The sequence below is a fragment of the Crinia signifera genome, chromosome 1 (genome assembly GCF_055691185.1).
Source record: "Crinia signifera chromosome 1, ASM5569118v1, whole genome shotgun sequence".
Taxonomy (NCBI): domain Eukaryota; kingdom Metazoa; phylum Chordata; class Amphibia; order Anura; family Myobatrachidae; genus Crinia; species Crinia signifera.
In genome coordinates, this window is record NC_139217.1 from 375373143 (window position 1) to 375391966 (window position 18824).

The following is an 18824-nucleotide window of genomic DNA, read 5'->3' on the forward strand; positions in this document are numbered from 1 at the left end:
CAATTGTTATATCGCACCCAATCTCCCATCTAGAGAGATGGTAGATCGCAGGGAGATATTCAATAGTTGTTTTTCTTCACGCTGATAGGGACCATTAAGGTCGGTTTTAGCTGTGAATACTGGCTAAACCCGGCCAAACTAATAGTAGCTATCAGTGCCAACACTCTGATGCGCTCACAGAGCTACAGGTGAACAGCTCCATTGGACACCCGCTAACTGCTGGCGGTGCAAACAATTGAGTCAGGATCAGACGCTTTCACATTTAGGCGAGATGTACTAAGCCATGAAAAGTAATACAATGGAGAGTGATAAACCACCAACCAATCAGCTCCTACCTGTCATTTTACAAACACAGTCTGTGACAGGGCAGGTAGGAGCTGATTGGCTAGTGGTTTATTAATCTCCATTGTATCACTTTTCAAACTTAGTACATCTGGCCCTTAACCCTGCACAGTGGGAGACGAGAGTTTAACCTGGAAGGAATTGCCAGGTTGGTCGACCAGGGTTATAAACGGTGGTGCTGTCATACCACAACTCGACCCGGGTCCATACGTCACATACATAGGAGTCCGAGGTGCGATGTGAAAGGGGTATGAATGGTAACTCATGAATTAAGTAAAAATTGCAAGGTCAAAGAATACTGCTCTGAAGCTGTGGGGTTTACACTCAACAAAAGCCTATGTATCCAACGACAAATCCGGGTATTTCATCAGCTCAGCTGCCTTGTAGCAGTCCTGGACAGAACACCATCACACTGAAATTACAGATCACAAGAGCGGATAACACCCTATCCTCAGGCCAGAAATTAAAACAAGGAACAAATTAGAATATAAAAAACAGTCTGACTTGTTTTTGTGCCAACAAGCAGGCAGACTGAAGTAAAACATAAGCAAGTAGCTATATTCAGTGTCAACAGAAATCTTGGGATTCCTGATGGACTCATAAAATACATATATTTTAGCAAATCAGTTCATCAACAATTTGTTCCACCTTCACCCAAATATATTACATTATCACTTCATGCCTTATTGTTCATTCTAGAACCCGCCATCTTTGAAAACCCATGCAGTTCCTCTTCCCTGCCTGGGGTGTCGTCTGCTGTGGTGTTTCTAGCACAGGTCTGGCTTGCATATCAGTGCTGAAATACAGACAACACTGTGCTAGAAGCACCACAGCACACAGAGAAGAGGAACTGCATGGGTTTTTAAATATTGCGAGTGCTAGAATGAACACTAATGCACGGTGTTAGTGCTTGAAAAGGTCAACATCTTGGATTGCTGGTCTCAGTGCAATGTTTAGGGCATGGGTCTTCAAACTGCGGCCCCCCAGATGTTGTAAAACTACATGTTCCGACATGTATTGCCACATTTTTTCCTACAAGAGCATGCCCAAACTGCCAGGGCATGCTGGGACATGTAGTTCCACAACATCTGGAGGGCCACAGTTTGAAGACCCATGGTTTAGGGTAATGATAATACATCTGACCCCTGATCACTAATTGAAATTACCACTTACAGCATCAATGCAGGAAGCCTTAAAGCTGTGTACACACGGTATACTTATCGCTGGCAATATGGTCGCTCAGCGACCATATTGCCAGCGAATGGAGTGTGCACCAGCGATAAATCGCCAGGTGCGCGCTCCTGTTTTCAGCCCCTGAATGGTCGCTGATTGGAGGAGGAGGAGCATGCTCCTCACTACCTCTTCTACCGCCAGTGTGACATTTTCATCTGCGACGATCTCTGGTCGCAGATGAAAATGGGACACTGAGCAATATGATTGCTGAGCAATATATTGCCAGCGATCATAATGCCCCGTGTGTACACACCTTTAACAGTGTGATCTATTAAAGTAGTCATGATAGGTGGTGAAATACCTCACCCAGTAATCTCTGCCCTGCCTTTATCAAGTGACTCTCTCTTAAGGGGCCTACACACGTGGAGATTTTCTAGAGCAATACTAGATTGCTCAGCAAGATCGCAATGTGTCAGCGCCAGTGTTCTCTGGTGCCCCTCTGCGTGGGGCTGCACATTGTTATTGCCCCTACACACTGAGGGAAGTAGGAGCATTTTCTAAGCAATCTAGCCAAATCAAGTCAGAGCCCTAATTAAATGTCCTGAAATCAGCCCATGTGTAGGCCCCATTAAACCTGCAAGTTCTTAACCCAGGGTTTGATGGCGTGAGAAAGTACAGGCTAATAGAGGGACTCTGTAGGTTTAGTAAGTACATCATAACACTAACTATAGTGGTGGCATTTTCTTCCACAAGCTGATTGTTTATTTTAACAGCTTGCCATCTGACAAATGGGATACAGTAGCCATATCAGAAAAAGTGATGGTCGGAAATGGAAATTAAACTATTCTAAATACATGCCAGTATGATGTTTTTCCAGGAATTCAGTGCTCTCAACCAATGACTTGTGCGCTACGTAAAATCTAAAGCAGAGAACAATGGGTAAAGTATACATTTTGTAGGTCCGATCTTACACACCAGCTTTTCAATAGTTGGAAAGAATGTTTTTAAACTTTAATGCAACTTAAATAACCTTCAGGTGACTTTCACAAGATGAAAGTAAAATATGTGTGGTTAGCCAAGAGGTAGGTTAAAGATTAGTTCATTATGCACACTGCCAGGTTGTAGGTATCTGGAGGACAAAGATATCAAACTCCATAGTAGTTGGGCCACTCTGTAAAACTTCTGTAAAAAGCCCTGTCCTCAAGGGAAATCTAAAGTGGGGTATACTTTTGAAAGATGTGAGGTACAACCAACTGATTTTACCATTTGTGAAATTAAGCACTCAGAACACACCAAAATAAGAAAAGAAAAAAAAACTGCGCTTTGAGGAACAAATTACAAACCTGTATGATAGAAAAAATTTATTTAATCCTTGTAAGACATCACACACACTTTAAAATAACATGAATTAATATACTTCATTGAATAAGACCTCTAAAAATGGTGCAACTCAATACATAAAAGATGCATTTTTGGTTAAGGGAATAGAGCCCCTCTTATCTTCCTTAATGAGGATCCTGTTCCTATTGGGGATGCAGTTAAAATCCCGGCGGTTGGGATCCCGGCGTTCAGAATCCCGACGCCGGAATCCCGACCGCCGAAATGCCGACACATTCTCCCTCCTGGGGTGTCCACGACACCCCTGGAGGGAGAATAAATTAGTGTGCCGAGCGTAGCGAGGCACCGGGCCCGCTGCGTGGCGAGCGCAGCGAGACCGCAAGGGGGGGCGATCCACGTCCCCCCCCTTGTCGGCATCTCGACTGTCGGGATTCCGGCGTCGGGATTCAATACTGAATCCTCCTATTGGGCTTAGATGGAATTGCGAAGGTGAAGCTGAATAGGACAGTTATTGATAAGACACTCACAGTTTTTTATTTTTATCTTGTTATTTACTAAGGACTGACTATCCTTAATCAAAACGGCTGCTAAATTTAAAAAAAAAAAAAAAAAAACCTAGGCAGTGCCTGGTATCAACCCTAGTTGTGATACACACCATTTCTTTTTCCTTTTCAGAACACACCAAAAAGCTTCATTGTGCAGTTATGCTGCTTTCAGACTGCATAACTGGCTTTGACCCTGTATTTGAAAAAGTTTCCAAGAACGGGTCTGCCACATCTCTTAAACGGTATATTACCGTTTAAGTTACTTTTTTTTACCTGGCCGAACCGTTTTGGGAAAAGCTTTCAAATACAGGGTCAAAGCCAGTGCAGGTAGCCCCCCCCCCCCCCCCCCCCCCCACACCTCTGTTCCCCTGCTCCTATTTCGGGAGACCCGCTGTGCAGTGGCCGGCAGAGCTGGCCGGGGGACACTGGGGACCAGTATACAGGTGTGTGTCCCCCCCCCCCCCCGGAGAACCGCCGGACAGCAGTGTCCACCACCCACCCACCACCCCCCTCGCAGCCCAGTCTGGGCCACCCGTCCCCGCTCACCTCCTCGGCTCCCCTGTCCATCCAGCCCCCCCACCGGTCACTGCCTCACACAAAGCTGGGGGGTGGCGGCATGCTGGGCACAAGAGGAATCTTCTCCCGATTCCCTTGCCTTTCACAGGGGCTGCTGCTACTGCTGCCGCCAAGGAGGTGGCGGGGGGGGGGGGGGTGTGTTTGGTACCACTTTTCACTATGCTCGGAGAGACACAGGCAGCAGCAGCGCAGGGTGTGCTGATGATGAGAGGGACGGAGATCAGCCAGCGGTGCTGCTGATGGAGAGCGGGCAGGGGGGGCATCACCTCACCATGCGTCCCCCTGCCAGCTCTCCATCAGCAGCACCGCTGTCCCTCTCATCATCAGCACACCCTGCGCTGCTGCTGCCTGTGTCTCTCCGAGCATAGTGAAAAGCGGTACCCCCCCAGAGGGTGAGGAGGCAGCGGGACATCCACATCGGGCTCCCGCAGCCCGCACTCCGCTGCTGCCCCACTCCGGAACCTACCGGCTGACTGAGTCAGGGCAGACAGCCGCCCGCACCCCAGCCAGAGCCGCCCTTCCCTGCTCACCTCCTCAGCACCAGCAGTAGCAGCGGCCCCCGCTCTCACCCCGGGCAGGGCAGATCACAGTGCCCCGGACACTTGCAGGGACCCCCTGCGCGACCATTCCCTTCCCTGCGTTAGGGGGGGGGGGGGGAATACCATTTCAGACCCGTTCTAGAAAACAAATAAACGGTTCTGAAATGGGTAGGACCCTCCATATTAAACGTTTACAAAAAACGTTTTTTTTTTGGAAACGGTAAAATCACTCTGCACCTTTCAGACAGCACACATTACCGTTTTGAAATGGAAAAAAAAACGGCAATATAACGGTTAATATGTGCGGTCTGAAAGGGGCATCAGTAGTACACATTTAAATATGTCCACACAGTTTTGATGTTTTGAAAAGGTTCATGCATTTAGTATTCGATACATTGTTTTTTTCACAGTTGGTGAAGACTGTACTATTGATATATCTTCTGTTGTGTGTCCAGAAAAATCAGTCCCTGCCCGCACCCTAGCTGGATCATATACACATATATATATATATACATATATATACATATATATATATATACATACATATATATATATACATACATACATATATACACACACACACACACATTCAATATATACACACACATTTGTTTAAGTAAAAATTGTGTAAATTACTTTTCCACAGCAACAGAATAGGAAGCAGTCATGGTACATCAAGAAATCAGACAATTGTCAGTGCATACCATAGCTGCATTAACAACGGAGGTCAGTTATCTCTACTTTAGCTGGTTCCGAATCCATGTTCAGCAAGTGGTAAAACTTGTCAAAGTAATACAGTGCATACACATGGCTTGACCAACAGTGGATAAAAGCTAGCATTTTAGATAAGCCAATTCAGAGCCCCCCAAACATTCACATAGTTCATGACATGTAATCTGTAGCTGAGCACAATCCTAGCTTTAGTCTTGCATTGGGACATTCATACCAAGCATAAGGATGTGTGCTTCCCCGACTAACTGGGGAACTCAATTATTTTGTTGGCACGCAAAAGTAAAGGCCCCCATACACTATGCGATTTTGGGCCGATTTCATCCGATTCAGTCAACGGTCAGTCATTGGCTGAGAGCTCTCAGCCAATCAGAGAACGGCTAGTCATTTGACAGGTGTTTTAAAAATATAATACCCGCCACTGCTCGGCCCCATCCGTCCCGCAGCGCTGCTGAATGATATATGTGAATGATCACAGCGCCCGGCCAGATCATCACACACAGGCGCCGCCAGCTAGTTACAGCGTCAGGACCCGCTACCCGCTCCGGCGTCCCCCTGATGAGCTCTGCTGCTGACCACATCGCCCCCAGGTCAGCACTCAGTACCCCCGCTGCCCGCCCCACTGCTGCCCCTGATCACCACCGGCCCCCATGCCCCTCACCGCCCGCTGTTGCTCCCCGTACATGTGATAAATTGCAAGCGATTTATCACATGTAAAATTTGGCTCATCAAGTGCCAAATTGTATATGAGCCTCCCGGGGAGCTGCCGGGCGGCTCACAGGAGTATTGGGTCCGACTTGTCCTAAGGCCCTAATGTATGGGGGCCTTAACAGGTATCCATCTGAGCAAACTGTGCATGCTCAGAAGTACCAGGTGTAATCACACAAAGTGGCTAAACCAGTCTAAAGGTGCCCATACACGGTACAATACTTCTGTGAGTTTTGAACTAGAACACATCACACGCAAATCATACGCATTGCAAAGCTACTTCAAAAAGGACATCCCGCATCGCACAGCACCCTCGCACCGTATATGGGCACTTTAAAAGTACTGCTTAATAATCATCTTGGAAAAAAAAAACATAAAAAAATAATTAAAAACTCAAGACAAAAAGCCAAGCACAGAAGCAAGTGTTTGGGTAAGCAGATTATGGGAATCGATACCCCTGTGGACCCTTTTTTTTTGACACCTGAATAAGATCAAGGGTCATTTATCCTGCAATACAGTCATTCTTTAAGCATCTTAATTGTGCAGTTGAAATGTCTGTCACTGAAGATCCACCATCGCTAGCACACTTGCCGTTCGTAATCTCTCAGCTTTGTTTAGAGATGTTCAGCATTCTGCAGCAGTGATACATTACAAATTACTAGTTACCAGCCCGCCAAAATGAGAAAACATAATAGAAATGTCAGCATCAGCAGCTGTGTGCACCCAAACAGAGCAACATTTCAATTTCTTCTGTCCAACGCCATCTAGTGGCAGTCTGCATGCCCAACACTGGTGTTCCCCCATAGAGGTGAGGACCAGCATTGGCCTTTTACTATATAGAATGTAGCAGCTCCCGGTCTGCTGGGGAGAAAAGCAGCTGCAGCTTAGCTTGCCTGAGCAAGGCCTGCCGAAAGCCCTGTCTTACTGCAGCCATGAGTGGGTCATCCTAACCAGCAGGTTCTGTGGCAACCAATGGGCTGAGCTCAAGAGCTGCCACACAAGCTCCTCCGACTCGGTCGCTTCAGTTATTGAAGTCATAAAGGTCGACATGGGTTTTTCGAGTTTTGTCGTCTTACGTCAACAAGGACACCATATCAGCGTTCCGCTTCGCTCATCATGTTACACTCTGCATATACTTCCTCCACATGGATAGTTAGATTAGAACAATTAAAAAAAACCCACTGTTCTGCCTCATTAAACTCATGTCGACCTAACCCATCTAAACATTTTTAAGATTATTTATTTATTAAAAGTTTCTTATATAGCGCATACATATTCCGCAGCACTTTACAGAGCATAGTTATTAGCAAAAATACATAACGAATTACAGCACAAGACAGTTTAGGACAAGTACATGGTTAATATGGATAGTTGCATCAGTGGACAGGACACTGAAGCAAGCATCAGGGTGGCAAAGGTTTATATATTCTAAGAAAGGCACATGAGGAGAGACGGCCCTGCTCGTGAGAGCTTACATTCTAAAATGTCGACCTTTGACCTGCCTACCCATTGACAGCATACCTCAGATATGACCTTGTATGGCAGGGGTGGGGAACCTTTTTTGTGCCAAGGGCTGTTTGTATGAAGAAAAAATACTTTGGGGACCATATGTAAAAAATAGGAATTTGGTACTCACCGTTAATTCCCTTTCTCCGAATCCGTAGGGGACACTGAAGTACTACGCTGGGGATAGTGTGGTGTTATGGAGGGGTTGGCACTTTAAGAACTTGAAGTGTGGTATGGCTCCTCCCCCTCTATCCCCCCTCAGACTCCAGTCTTAAGGTGCCCATATACGTACCAATTACCCGGTACTTTTTGTGCTAAAATAGCATCGTTGTGCATGGGATGCGATGCTATTTTAGCACAAAAAGTACCGGGAAATTGGTACGTGTATGGGCACCTTTAGTTAACTGTGCCAGAGAGGAGAAAAGAGACGAGAGAGAGAGAGAGAGAGAGAGAGAGAGAGAGAGAGAGAGAGAGAGAGAGAGAGAGAGAGAGAGAGAGAGAGAGAGAGAGAGAGAGAGAGAGAGAGAGAGAGAGAGAGAGATTGAAAATAAGACACCAAAACAAACGTAACTTAAAATAAAACTCACATACAGACAATCGCATGCAAAACAGGCACGGCCACATGCGATCCCGTTAGGCCCCCCCTTACAGGCAAGAACAGCGCCGGGAGGGCGTTCAGTGTCCCCTACGGATTCGGACAAAGGGAATTAACGGTGAGTACCAAATTCCTATTTTCTCCTTCATCCTTGGGGACACTGAAGTACTACGCTGGGGAGGTCCCAAAGCCATCCCCACGGGCGGGAAGACGCTGGGCATCCTGAAGCACCGCACAGCCAAAATTGGCAGAAGAGGCCGCGAAGGTGTCAAACCTATAGAATTTAATAACGGTATTAGGGCCAGACCAGGTGGCCGCCCTACATACCTGTGAAAGACACCCCCCTGGCCACCGCCCAGGAAGGCCCCACCGAACGGGTGGAATGAGCAGAAACTCGTGTAGGCGGAGGCCGGGAAGCCTGAAAATAAGCCTGAAAATGGTCAAGCAAGTCCACCTGGCCAAAGTTTGTTTGGTAGCCGGCCAACCGCCCTTCGCAGAATTATACAGAACAAACAGAGAATCTGATTTCCTGAGATCCTTGGTTCTGTCCACATAAACCTGCAAAGTTCGGACCACATCTAACGATGCAAACTCTCCTGTCAAGGCCGGAACCACGATTGGCTGATTAAGATGATAAGACACCACCTTTGGCAGGTAATCCAACCGAGTCCGGAGTTCTGCACTGTCCGAGTGAAACACCAGATATGGTGAACGACATGACAGAGCACTGAGGTCGGACACCCGTCGTGCCGATGCTAGAGCCAGTAGGAGAACAGTCTTCCACGTAAGTAGGCGTAAGTCAATGGTTTCCAAAGGCTCAAAAACCTTAGACTTGAGATAGTCAAGAACCAACGGTAGATCCCAAGGCTCCTCCGGAGGCCTTTACCGGAGGTTGCAGCCTGAGAACCCCATTCAAGAAAGTTTGTACTTCCGGAATTAAGGCTAAGCGCCGAAGGAAAAATAGAGATAAAGCGGACACTTGAACCTTCAGGGACCCTAAGCGAAGGCCCGCTTCAAAACCGGATTGCAGAAAACGGGACAGACAAAATACAGCTGTAGGCAACTTGCGTCGCTCGCACCAAGAAACATAAGCCTTCCAAATGCTGTAATAATGCCGGGAAGTAACTTCCTTCCTGGCCCTCATCATTGTGGGAATAACCGCCATAGGGACTCCACGTCTGCTCAACAGTTCGGCCTCAACAGAAATGCCGTCAAACAAAGTTGTCGTAATCCTTGGTAGACGAACGGTCCCTGTTGCAACAGATCTTCTCTTTGAGGAAGTTGCCAGGGTTGATCTATCAGGAGCCCCTGAAGATCGGCAAACCAAGGCCAACGAGGCCAATTTGGAGCTATTAAAATGACTGTTGCCCTCTCCCGCTTGATCCGTTTGAGTACCAACTGAATCAACGGTAATGGCGGGAAGACATAGATTAGAGGGTAATTCCACTATGCGGTAAGAGCATCCGTCGCCACCGCCTCCGGATCCCGTGACCTGGAGCAATACTTAAGGGCCACCGCTCCCGGAATGGGAAGAGCTGCTTTCTTTGAAAGCTTAGACACTGAAGCGTCTGCTAAAGGCGGGTTCTCCCATTTCGCCCTGGCTTCAGGTGCAAAAGGGTAAGACGCCTTAAAACGTCTAGACAATTGAAACTTTCTCAGGTGATTTCCAAATGAGGTCTCTCCAACTCTATGGACTCAGGAAAAGTTACCGCAGCCCTGATCGGATGGCTGAAAATAGAAACCGGAGCCGGAGATTCCTGCTCAGCAACATTAAGGGTAACCTTAATCGCCTGAATCAAGGCCTCTAAGCCTTGGGCCTCGTCCTGATTCCCCCCTTGCTCCTCTTCCACTGGAGCAAAAGTATCATCCTGACACTCTCCATCTTCAAGAGGATTAACCTCTTCATCATCTGAAGAGTCAACTCGCAATAGCAAGGGAGCACCCCTCTTTTTAGGGGGAGGAGGGGCGCTGGACTGCGGAGGCATGATGGTAGACTGCACCAAAGAATCAACCGATTTAATTAAGTCCCTGGCCCACGAAGGCTCAGCAGAAGACATAGAAGCCAGGTGAGAGCCCCGTCCCTGCGGGACGCTGCCAGCTCAGAAGCTAAGGTAGCTAACACACTTTGTAACCCCTTCAGCATTAAAAAGAGCAGCAGGCTGCTGTGCAGACCCCTTATAGCAGTCTTTACATAGTGAAACACCCTTCACATGCTGGGTAAACTGTAGGTTACACTGAGTGCAAACAAACAGCTTCTGGGAAGCCTTGGAGTGAGAACCCCGTGCTGCCATAATACACAGTGGCTTACAACCTTCTCACACTCACCACACAGCTAACACACAAACAGGTAGCAGTGCCCCAAGCAGTGGAGAAGAGATATAATAGGGGGAGAGGAGCCCAACAAAACGCTCCAATAAAGGGACTCCTATCAGGAGACCCTTCCACTCACCCAGCGCAGTGAAGCACCTCCAGACAGGGTGAAGAAGCCGGCTTTGCTGTCCTGTTCTGGAAGGTCCGTTGAGGCACAGCAAACAGTGAGAGGCAGCGTGGGCAAAAGAATGGCGCTGCCGCGCCGAGGACCTTTAACCCGGAGGAGACGCTTAGCACACCTCCTCATTCCTCCGTCCCAGCGCGTGCTGAACACAGCGGCGCTGTGGGACTGTCTGCCTCTCTGCTGGACCAGCTCGCGTGCCTGGTCCAGCCGTCACCCGGTGCACTGCGCCCTCCAGCCCTGATCTCTCTGGCGGGTGACAGAGCCGTGGACCCGTAACGCAAGCCGCGTTACTGAGGTTCCCCACCCGGTGTATGGGAAAGCCTGCCATACCACGCAAATAGGAAAGTTTTTGTTCTAGAGTTGATAACTACTGTATATGGTACTTTTTTCCCCAAGTTACAGTCCGGGTTACTGTCTAGAAGAGTACACGCATTTATTACTGCTTCGAATTAAGCTAGAGGAGCACACTGTATGTAATAGAATGTAAGCTGCCAACCAAAGTTCTGGCAATTCTGACCATAATTTTAACGCTGCAATCATTTGATTTTGCCCTATAAATTTAACGCTGCAATCATTTGATTTTGCCCTATAAATAACAGGCTCCACAGTCTCTATGATTACCTATAATTCATTGATAGTTTCTCTATCATACCTCTACAATAATGACAACTGAACACAACGATGCATCTGCTTTCTTTTAGTAATTATTTGAGCCAAGGAAGTGCAGAGTGGGGGCCAAATATAATACAGTCCAGCGGCTGTGCGTGATATCGGCAAAACACGGACATTTTTTTTGAATGGGCAATCATTTACAAGGTATGGTTTTGCCTTGTAGAAGATGGCCCCTTTAAAAAAAAGTCTAAGTTTGGTGGGCATGCCGCTGGACTCTACTACATTTGGCCCTGGGTGCCTGACTGGTAAACTGCAATAATCTAGCACAAGTACATTTGGCACAGTAACCGTAGGAACCTATAGGACAGGGGTGGGCAATAAGCAGCCCTCCAGCTGCGGATGAACTATACAACCCAGCATGCCTTGCACCAGTTTCAGCATGGCTAAATATCAAAACTAAGGCAAGGCATGCTGGGATGTGTAGTTCATCAAAAGCTGGAGGACCGCTTACTGCCCACCACTGCTATAGGACATGAACATCTAGATGTGCTTTTACTGTGTGCATGGGTGCCACCATTTTGCATTACTTAAAAGTGCAGTCTGCCATGCAACTAATATTGTTGTTGCTCTAGTCTCTTTTCTCCCTGAGTGCAAGTTTTCTTCCAAGGGCATTAATAGCCAGCAAGTTGGGGGAGATAACTGCACTCTAGTCTCTTCCAGCCAGGTTTCCTGACACCCATCTCTCTTAAAATTAAAATTCTACAGGCTGTAGATTAGTGCAAGGATGGTGCCAGAGGTAGTGAGCACGGTGCAAACAGCCCATTATGCTATGATAAAGCCAAATGGCATTCAAATACCTAAAATGTCCTTCGTATGACCTTCAGCATAACCAGATCTGAAAGCTTGACAGCTCTTGCCTGAAATCTGGAAAGAAGCCAGTAACATGTGTCACCTTTCCACACCTACATACACAGACTAGGAATGATCTATAAACTGTATATACATACACCAATACATATAGGCACACACACATACAGAGTGGGGCGGTAGTACACAGGCTTCATAAACTAAACAGCGGCTAGCATAATTGAGTTAACCATTGTCCTTACAAAGATTGTACAGCACAAACCCACACCCCATGTGTAGCTTGTTCTGTCAGGATTTAAAGAAATACATTTTTTTATTGCCTCTTTTTTATTCTATCCTCCATCAGATACTATACAGAAAACAAACAGGTCTTTTTTTTTTTTTTTTTAACAAAACAATGCATAAGAAACAAAATCGTATATGTGCATCTTGCAGCACACTAGGTATAGTGCGTCCAAACCACTCCTCACTGTGCCAGGTTATAAAATGAACCAGAATATAAGGCCCTGCAGACGAACTGTGATGTTTCTGCATCTGGTTTGAGGTATATAGAATCAGTGTACAAAACAGGCTTAATCCCTTTTAAGGAAAGAACGAAATTGCAGAATTAGTCGCACACATGAGTCATCAAACTTTTTAGGCCTTAATTGTGGAAAAATTCACTAGACCTAGCACAACATGCTTCCACTGCCGTGACTCATTTTTGCTCTGTATCTATTATTTCACATCCCAGAAAGGGTCAGCGCTCTTCATCAAAAAACATTCTATCTACAGAAATAAAGAAGATTTTTGCAGCGTAAACAAGAGAAATGTTACTGTCTTTGCAATGTCCCTATTCGTTTGTAGCTAGGTAAATTAGATTTCAGCATCTACAAAGCTCATGTGACCGAGACGGAAGCCAGAAATTAGAATGGAGATAGAGATGCCTCAAGGTCATTCTTCACGCAAGATATACTCATTAATAGAGTAAATCTGAGGAAGGCAAAAGAAAACAGCAAAGTAATAAAATACTATCACATTTATAGGAATATACTGTTGGGGGTGTGTATCTGGGCACGCCTAGCAGCACTGCAAAAATGGGCGTATAACGGAGTGTATGCAAGGGGAGTCTACCAAAATTGGTGGGTAGTAGTTTTGCAAAGCTACGCATATACTTGCATTATTGTGCTGGAAAATCATTTGCAATTCAGAGTGACTCCCTAGGTGTCTCCTGGCTGCAATGAAATGGCCTAGCGCATGCACCCCTAATGATCCCTCTCAATTGCTAACACGCATACGTACACCTGCCCAAACTACTGAGCAATACACCATACAAGTTTGTGTCATTAATCAGTTACCCAAGCACATCTACACAATGCAGGCCCATGGTAAGGACGCTTGTTACCTACAAGTTTAATGAAGAATATATTAGCTATTACAATGATAACATACACAAATCATGACATACAAAACATATGAAGGTCAGTAATGATTATGCACATTAGAAGTATTGTGGGAGCATTTAATGACACATTCATTCTAACATGACATAATAAATTCAAACATTTTAGTGTTCCTTCTAGGAACAAAATGAGGCAGGGCGCTGGATGGGCGGACCGGGCACACCGACGGCAGTACGGGGGGCGTGCCCGGGCCGCCGCGTCACTACGGGTGGGCGTGCCTGGGCCGCCGCGTCACTACGGGTGGGCGTGCCTGGCGGGAACACTACATTTAGCAGCAAACACACATTATACATATGAAAGACGTGTATGTGAAAAGAAAGCCAGGACAGTTGTAGGAAACCAGATTTGGGGGAGTTGTGTGATTTAAAAAATAATAATAAAAAAAAATATAAACTAATACCCCTTTCATATCGCACCTAATTACCGGGCACAAGCCGGTTTCTTGCCAGCTCCACCTGGTGATTCATGCAATGTGAAAGGGGTTACCGGTTATAGCTAACCGGTAGCCACAAGGCAATCCAAACCGGGTAAAATGCAAAGTTCTTGTTCGTTGCCGTGCAGTGTGAACGGGTTAAACAGGCTGAGCGACCTGCTGCCCTTTCACACTAGGCAGCGCCAGCTCTAGGAGCTGCCTCCTCTCCCGCCCCCTATGACGCACCAATGCTCCCCCACATGACATCGAACAAGCAATATTGCTGGTTCGCTGCTGTGATCTGAAGAGACCGTACATGCAGGCTCGCACCGGGACTGAACAGTTTAAAAGTCCCGTTGCGACCCTGCATTTGCGGTCAGAAAGCAGGATCAGTCTTACAAAGGTTAATTGGTAATTGACAATGGCCACTAATTTATTAAATGCCTTTCAACAAATACAATTGATGTAATGAAGTATATTGTTGAGCAGGTTTAAATGCGTGTGTATGCTTACAGATCTGGTCAAAAACAGAGACCACTGCTTGTGACAGTCTTGAAACCGAAGCATCGACCGGAGGCGGAGTTACCCACTTCGTCAAAGCAGATGGTTGAAAAGGGTAGACCGAAAGGAACCGTTTTGGAACCTGAAATCTCTTATCAGGACTCTGCCAAGCCGCTGTCAATTGTTCCTGCTTTGGAAACGGGAACACAACGAGCGGCTTAGTCGGTACAGCAAACAGGTCAAGCTCCTGCAAAACCGTTTCCGGTTCATCAATTAAGGACCTGTTTAACCGCTACAATGAGGGCTTCCACTCGAACCGGAGACACCTGATGCTCCGCCTCCAGTGGAGGAGCATCATCATCATCACCCAAGTCCATTCCCTGATCCAGATCCTCATCATCTGAATCATGTAACTGGGCCAAGGTACGCTTATGACGCACTGGCTATATATATATATATATATATATATATATATATATATATATATATATATATATATATATATATATATATATATATATATATATATATATATATATATATATATATATATATATATATATATATATATATATATATATATATAGTGGTAGAGATGTGACCCACTCGGGGTGAAGCATCACACGGCACTCCAAGGATTTTCAAGTGAATTCAAAATGGTATTTATTGCAACAGTTTCGAGGCTGCTTGGCCCCTTCGTCAGGCTTACATCAAGATGTAAGCCTGACGAAGGGGCCAAGCAGCCTCAAAACTGTTGCAATAAATACCATTTTGAATTCACTTGAAAATCCTTGGAGTGCCGTGTGATGCTTCACCCCGAGTGGGTCACATCTCTACCACTATCTACTGCCTACAAAGGCACCCAGGTTTTTGATTCCAGGACAGCGGAGTGCCGGGTCGACACCACATACAAAATATATATATATATATATATATATATTATATATTAGCGGAATGGACCAGCACTCTCACCAACTCCGGTAGTAGCCTGCGTGCCCTTGCGAATATAATACACCAGCAGGTAGGAAACGCCAATCGTCTCAATGTCCCCAAGCACGGCACTGACAGGACTTTCTCAAAGAATTTCTTTATTTCTCACATGTGTATGTATACACATACATATACACACAGCCTGCCCTTTAAACTCCCCCCCCCCAGTGGCCACCGGACTCGCAACAATGTTGCTATTCCAAATACAGAGTCCGGCGCAAACCTTTAAACATGGCGCCCGCCACGTGAGCACTACCGCGCTCAAGCTGCCGCCGCACATACCCAAGGCACAAAAGCCGCCCCTGACCCGCGCCGGGTGTCAATCAGCTGAGCACCCGGCGGGAGGCGACAGCCGTGCAGCCCTGCCATTAGCGCTCGCAGCCCCGCTCAGAACACCGCGCTGGGGAATGAGTACTCACTGGCTGGTGTAGGCAGGCTGGTAGTGTATGACGGTCCCTTTGGTGGGAGACCACAGGCACACTGAAGGTCTGGGCAGGTGCCTTTGAAGGAGGCCCTGACAGACAGCTGGAAAGAACCAGCGGCGCCCAGCTCCACAGACTATTAGAATAGCTATAAGGAGCTGCACTAACAAAACTAATTTAAAGCTAGAAAAAAGACCTAAGGAGAAAAAGAGCAGGAGCAATGCCCCTGCGTGTCCAGCTCCCTCGGCACAATTTTTCTAACTGGGGATTGTGGGGTATTAGAGGGGAGGAGCCAGCTTCTTAAAGTTATAGTGTGCCAGCTCCCAGCAAGCCAGCTCTAATTACCCACAGTAGATCGCCAGTGTCCCCTGCAGGATGTAAGAGAAAGTAATTTGTGGAATGTGTCTACGCTATATAAGAAACTATTAATAATAATTTTCTGTCCGGGTGCACCACCGATATCGTTAACTATGTTGGTATTGTGATCTTATTGTACTTTCTTCAGTCAGCACCCACCTTATGGAATGCCCTTCCATAACCATTAAGGCTCTCCTCTAGCCTCCAAACGTTCCCTGAAAACTCACCTCTTCAGGCAAGCCTATCATATTCCAGAACCCCCACATAACCTCAAGTAGTTGCAATCCCTAACTTGCATCCCATCAGGACTGTCTTGCAATCTGATGGAACTGCCATGCTATGGAATCTTATGTATCCTTCCTATTATCCCTATAGATTGTATGCATGCTTGCACCTCTATGACAATTTGTTACTACCCAGTTTGTGTGATCACTGTTGCCTATGGTAAATGTATATAAGAAACAGTACTTGTTTCCTAGCACCCCGCCCACAATTACATCGTACGACAACTCATCGCATCGCATGCAATATTGTGGCATACGATTCGATTTTTAATTGTACAAGCACACAAATGGGTGCTTGCAATGTGATTCCATAGTGTCAACACCACCCGCACTATCAACGGCAACCCGAAGCGTGGCGAGCTCCACAAGGGGCGGCGGTATGCGTCCTCCGACCTTTTAATACCCCCAATATCCATGTCAGCGTGGAGTTGATTTTATATAGTGTGGCAAGCGCAGCGAGCCACCGAGCCAGACACGGATTACTTTACATGTATTCTGCGTCCGCACGCCACACTATCTAAAATAAACTCCACGCCGACGTAGATAGTGGGGGTATGAAAAGGTTGGAGGACACGTACCGCCGCCTCTCGCCACGCTTCGGGATGGCATCACATGGCATGGGTGCTTGTACAATGAAATATCGCATGCCATTTGCTGGCATGTGATCCCATGCGATATTTCATTGTCCAAGCACTCCTGTGCATTTAACATGGAGATCGCATCGCACATCATTCATAACGGTACGCAATGCCATGCGATGGGTGCCGTGCTAGGTAACAAGTACCTAAAAAAAACATGCAGTGCGTACCCAGCTTAAGCTACACAAATAACACACAGCAGAAAACAGTGGTTCGATCAACTTGTAACAAAAAAAAACCCTCATATCCTGCTCAGATTGGTTTACACCAGTAGGTTGGGATAGGGATACTGGTTTCTTGCCAATGGGAGGTCAGGATACAGGCTCCCTTCCTGTGTCCTCTGCAAAAGTAAAATTGCTGAAAGTCACTAGGTCAATATGCTGGAACACTTATTTGACTTTATACTATATTAGGGTTACAAGTGTCAATACCATCGGGTTAACAATTGTCATTAAACAATTGAAACAAAAATGTAAACCAGTTTCCTTATCAACCATTTCAACACAACAGTAACAAAAAGCATACATGCAAGATTGAGAAATATATAGATATGTCATAGATCTGCAGTATGTATAGCACATACACATACTGCAGCCCCTCGGTAACTACCACACTATAGGGCCAAACAAAGCAATAAACTGCAATTTCAGAGCAGCGTGCAACACGCGTCTGTATACAGCTATAAGCTGTGCTGGGATTTGTGCTATTAAAACTGGCTACATGTTATCTCTCTGAATACAGATTTCCACAGGTCATACGAGGAAGCAACCAGATATGAGCTACAAAAACGCAGGTAAAACGCACCTACATCGTTGCTACAAGTACGGGCTACGGGTTTTGTTTACAGCTGATGTAGCGCAGGACATATGCACCCCGGCCTGGGCTCCCTACACCGTACATACATGCGGCTCACACAGGACAGTGAGGCTCACACTGCCGGCAATCACACTCACCTAGAACATCTGCCGTCCGGTGCCGGGCGATGAAGCACGCGTCGTCCCCGTAACACATGCCCTTCTTCAGGATACCCTTTCTGGCATCTTTCCCGAAGCCGCAGCTGGCGGTCACTAGGCTGTAGTCGCGGGAATCCGTCTGGGAAAGGCCACCGAGCACCGCTCTGGCAACCAACCGGCCGTATGACAGTACCGAGAACATGGCCCCGGGCGGCCCCCCGCGCCTCTTGCTCTCCTCCTTATCCTCCCGCTCCCTCCTCTTTCACAAGCTCACTCCGCAGCCTTCCCTGCTCTTCGGCGCTTTCTCCCGGCTCCCTCCCTGCGACCCTTGTGTCTGTGCACCCCGCACTTCAGTGCCGGCTTTCAAGTGTCCATCCGACCTCTGCCGCCGCCATCTTGGACCGCACTGACACTCCGGAGGCCGGAGGAGGGAGGCGGCTGCGGCGACGGCGAGGCACGTGACCGTGGCCCTGACGTCACTACTACGCCAGCAAGAGGATTCCCGTCAGCAGCCGCAGCGGAGAGTGCACACAGACAAGACTAGTGCACTGCAGGGCGGCGGTGGTGGTGACAGTGACTAGCTGCAGGAAATGGAATAGCTCTGCCGCCCGGGCGCACATGTATTTATTATGTTCCCTGGTGCCGTATATAGCAGCACCTCTGGGGGGCAACTATTTTGATTAGTGCAGTCACATGAGTATAAGCAGCACCCTTCCTGTGCACTTCTGAAGCCAGTGCTTGTAGCTATAGCCATAGATTAACGCTGAAAAGTATAATGTAGTATTGAGCGGTTTACCGGCT

The 18824-nt window shown here is 47.0% G+C and overlaps 1 protein-coding gene across 1 annotated transcript in view; it reads right to left on the reverse strand.

The window, feature by feature from the left end:
- The window catches only part of PPTC7 (protein phosphatase targeting COQ7), a 35215-nt gene extending 16652 nt beyond the window's left edge, over positions 1-18563 (reverse strand). The window contains exon 1 of the mRNA XM_083151396.1: positions 18024-18563. Coding sequence (XP_083007522.1) covers positions 18024-18225 — 202 coding nt within the window. The 5' untranslated portion in view covers positions 18226-18563. The remainder of the gene's footprint in view (positions 1-18023) is intronic.
- Between the last annotated feature and the right edge of the window lie 261 nt (positions 18564-18824).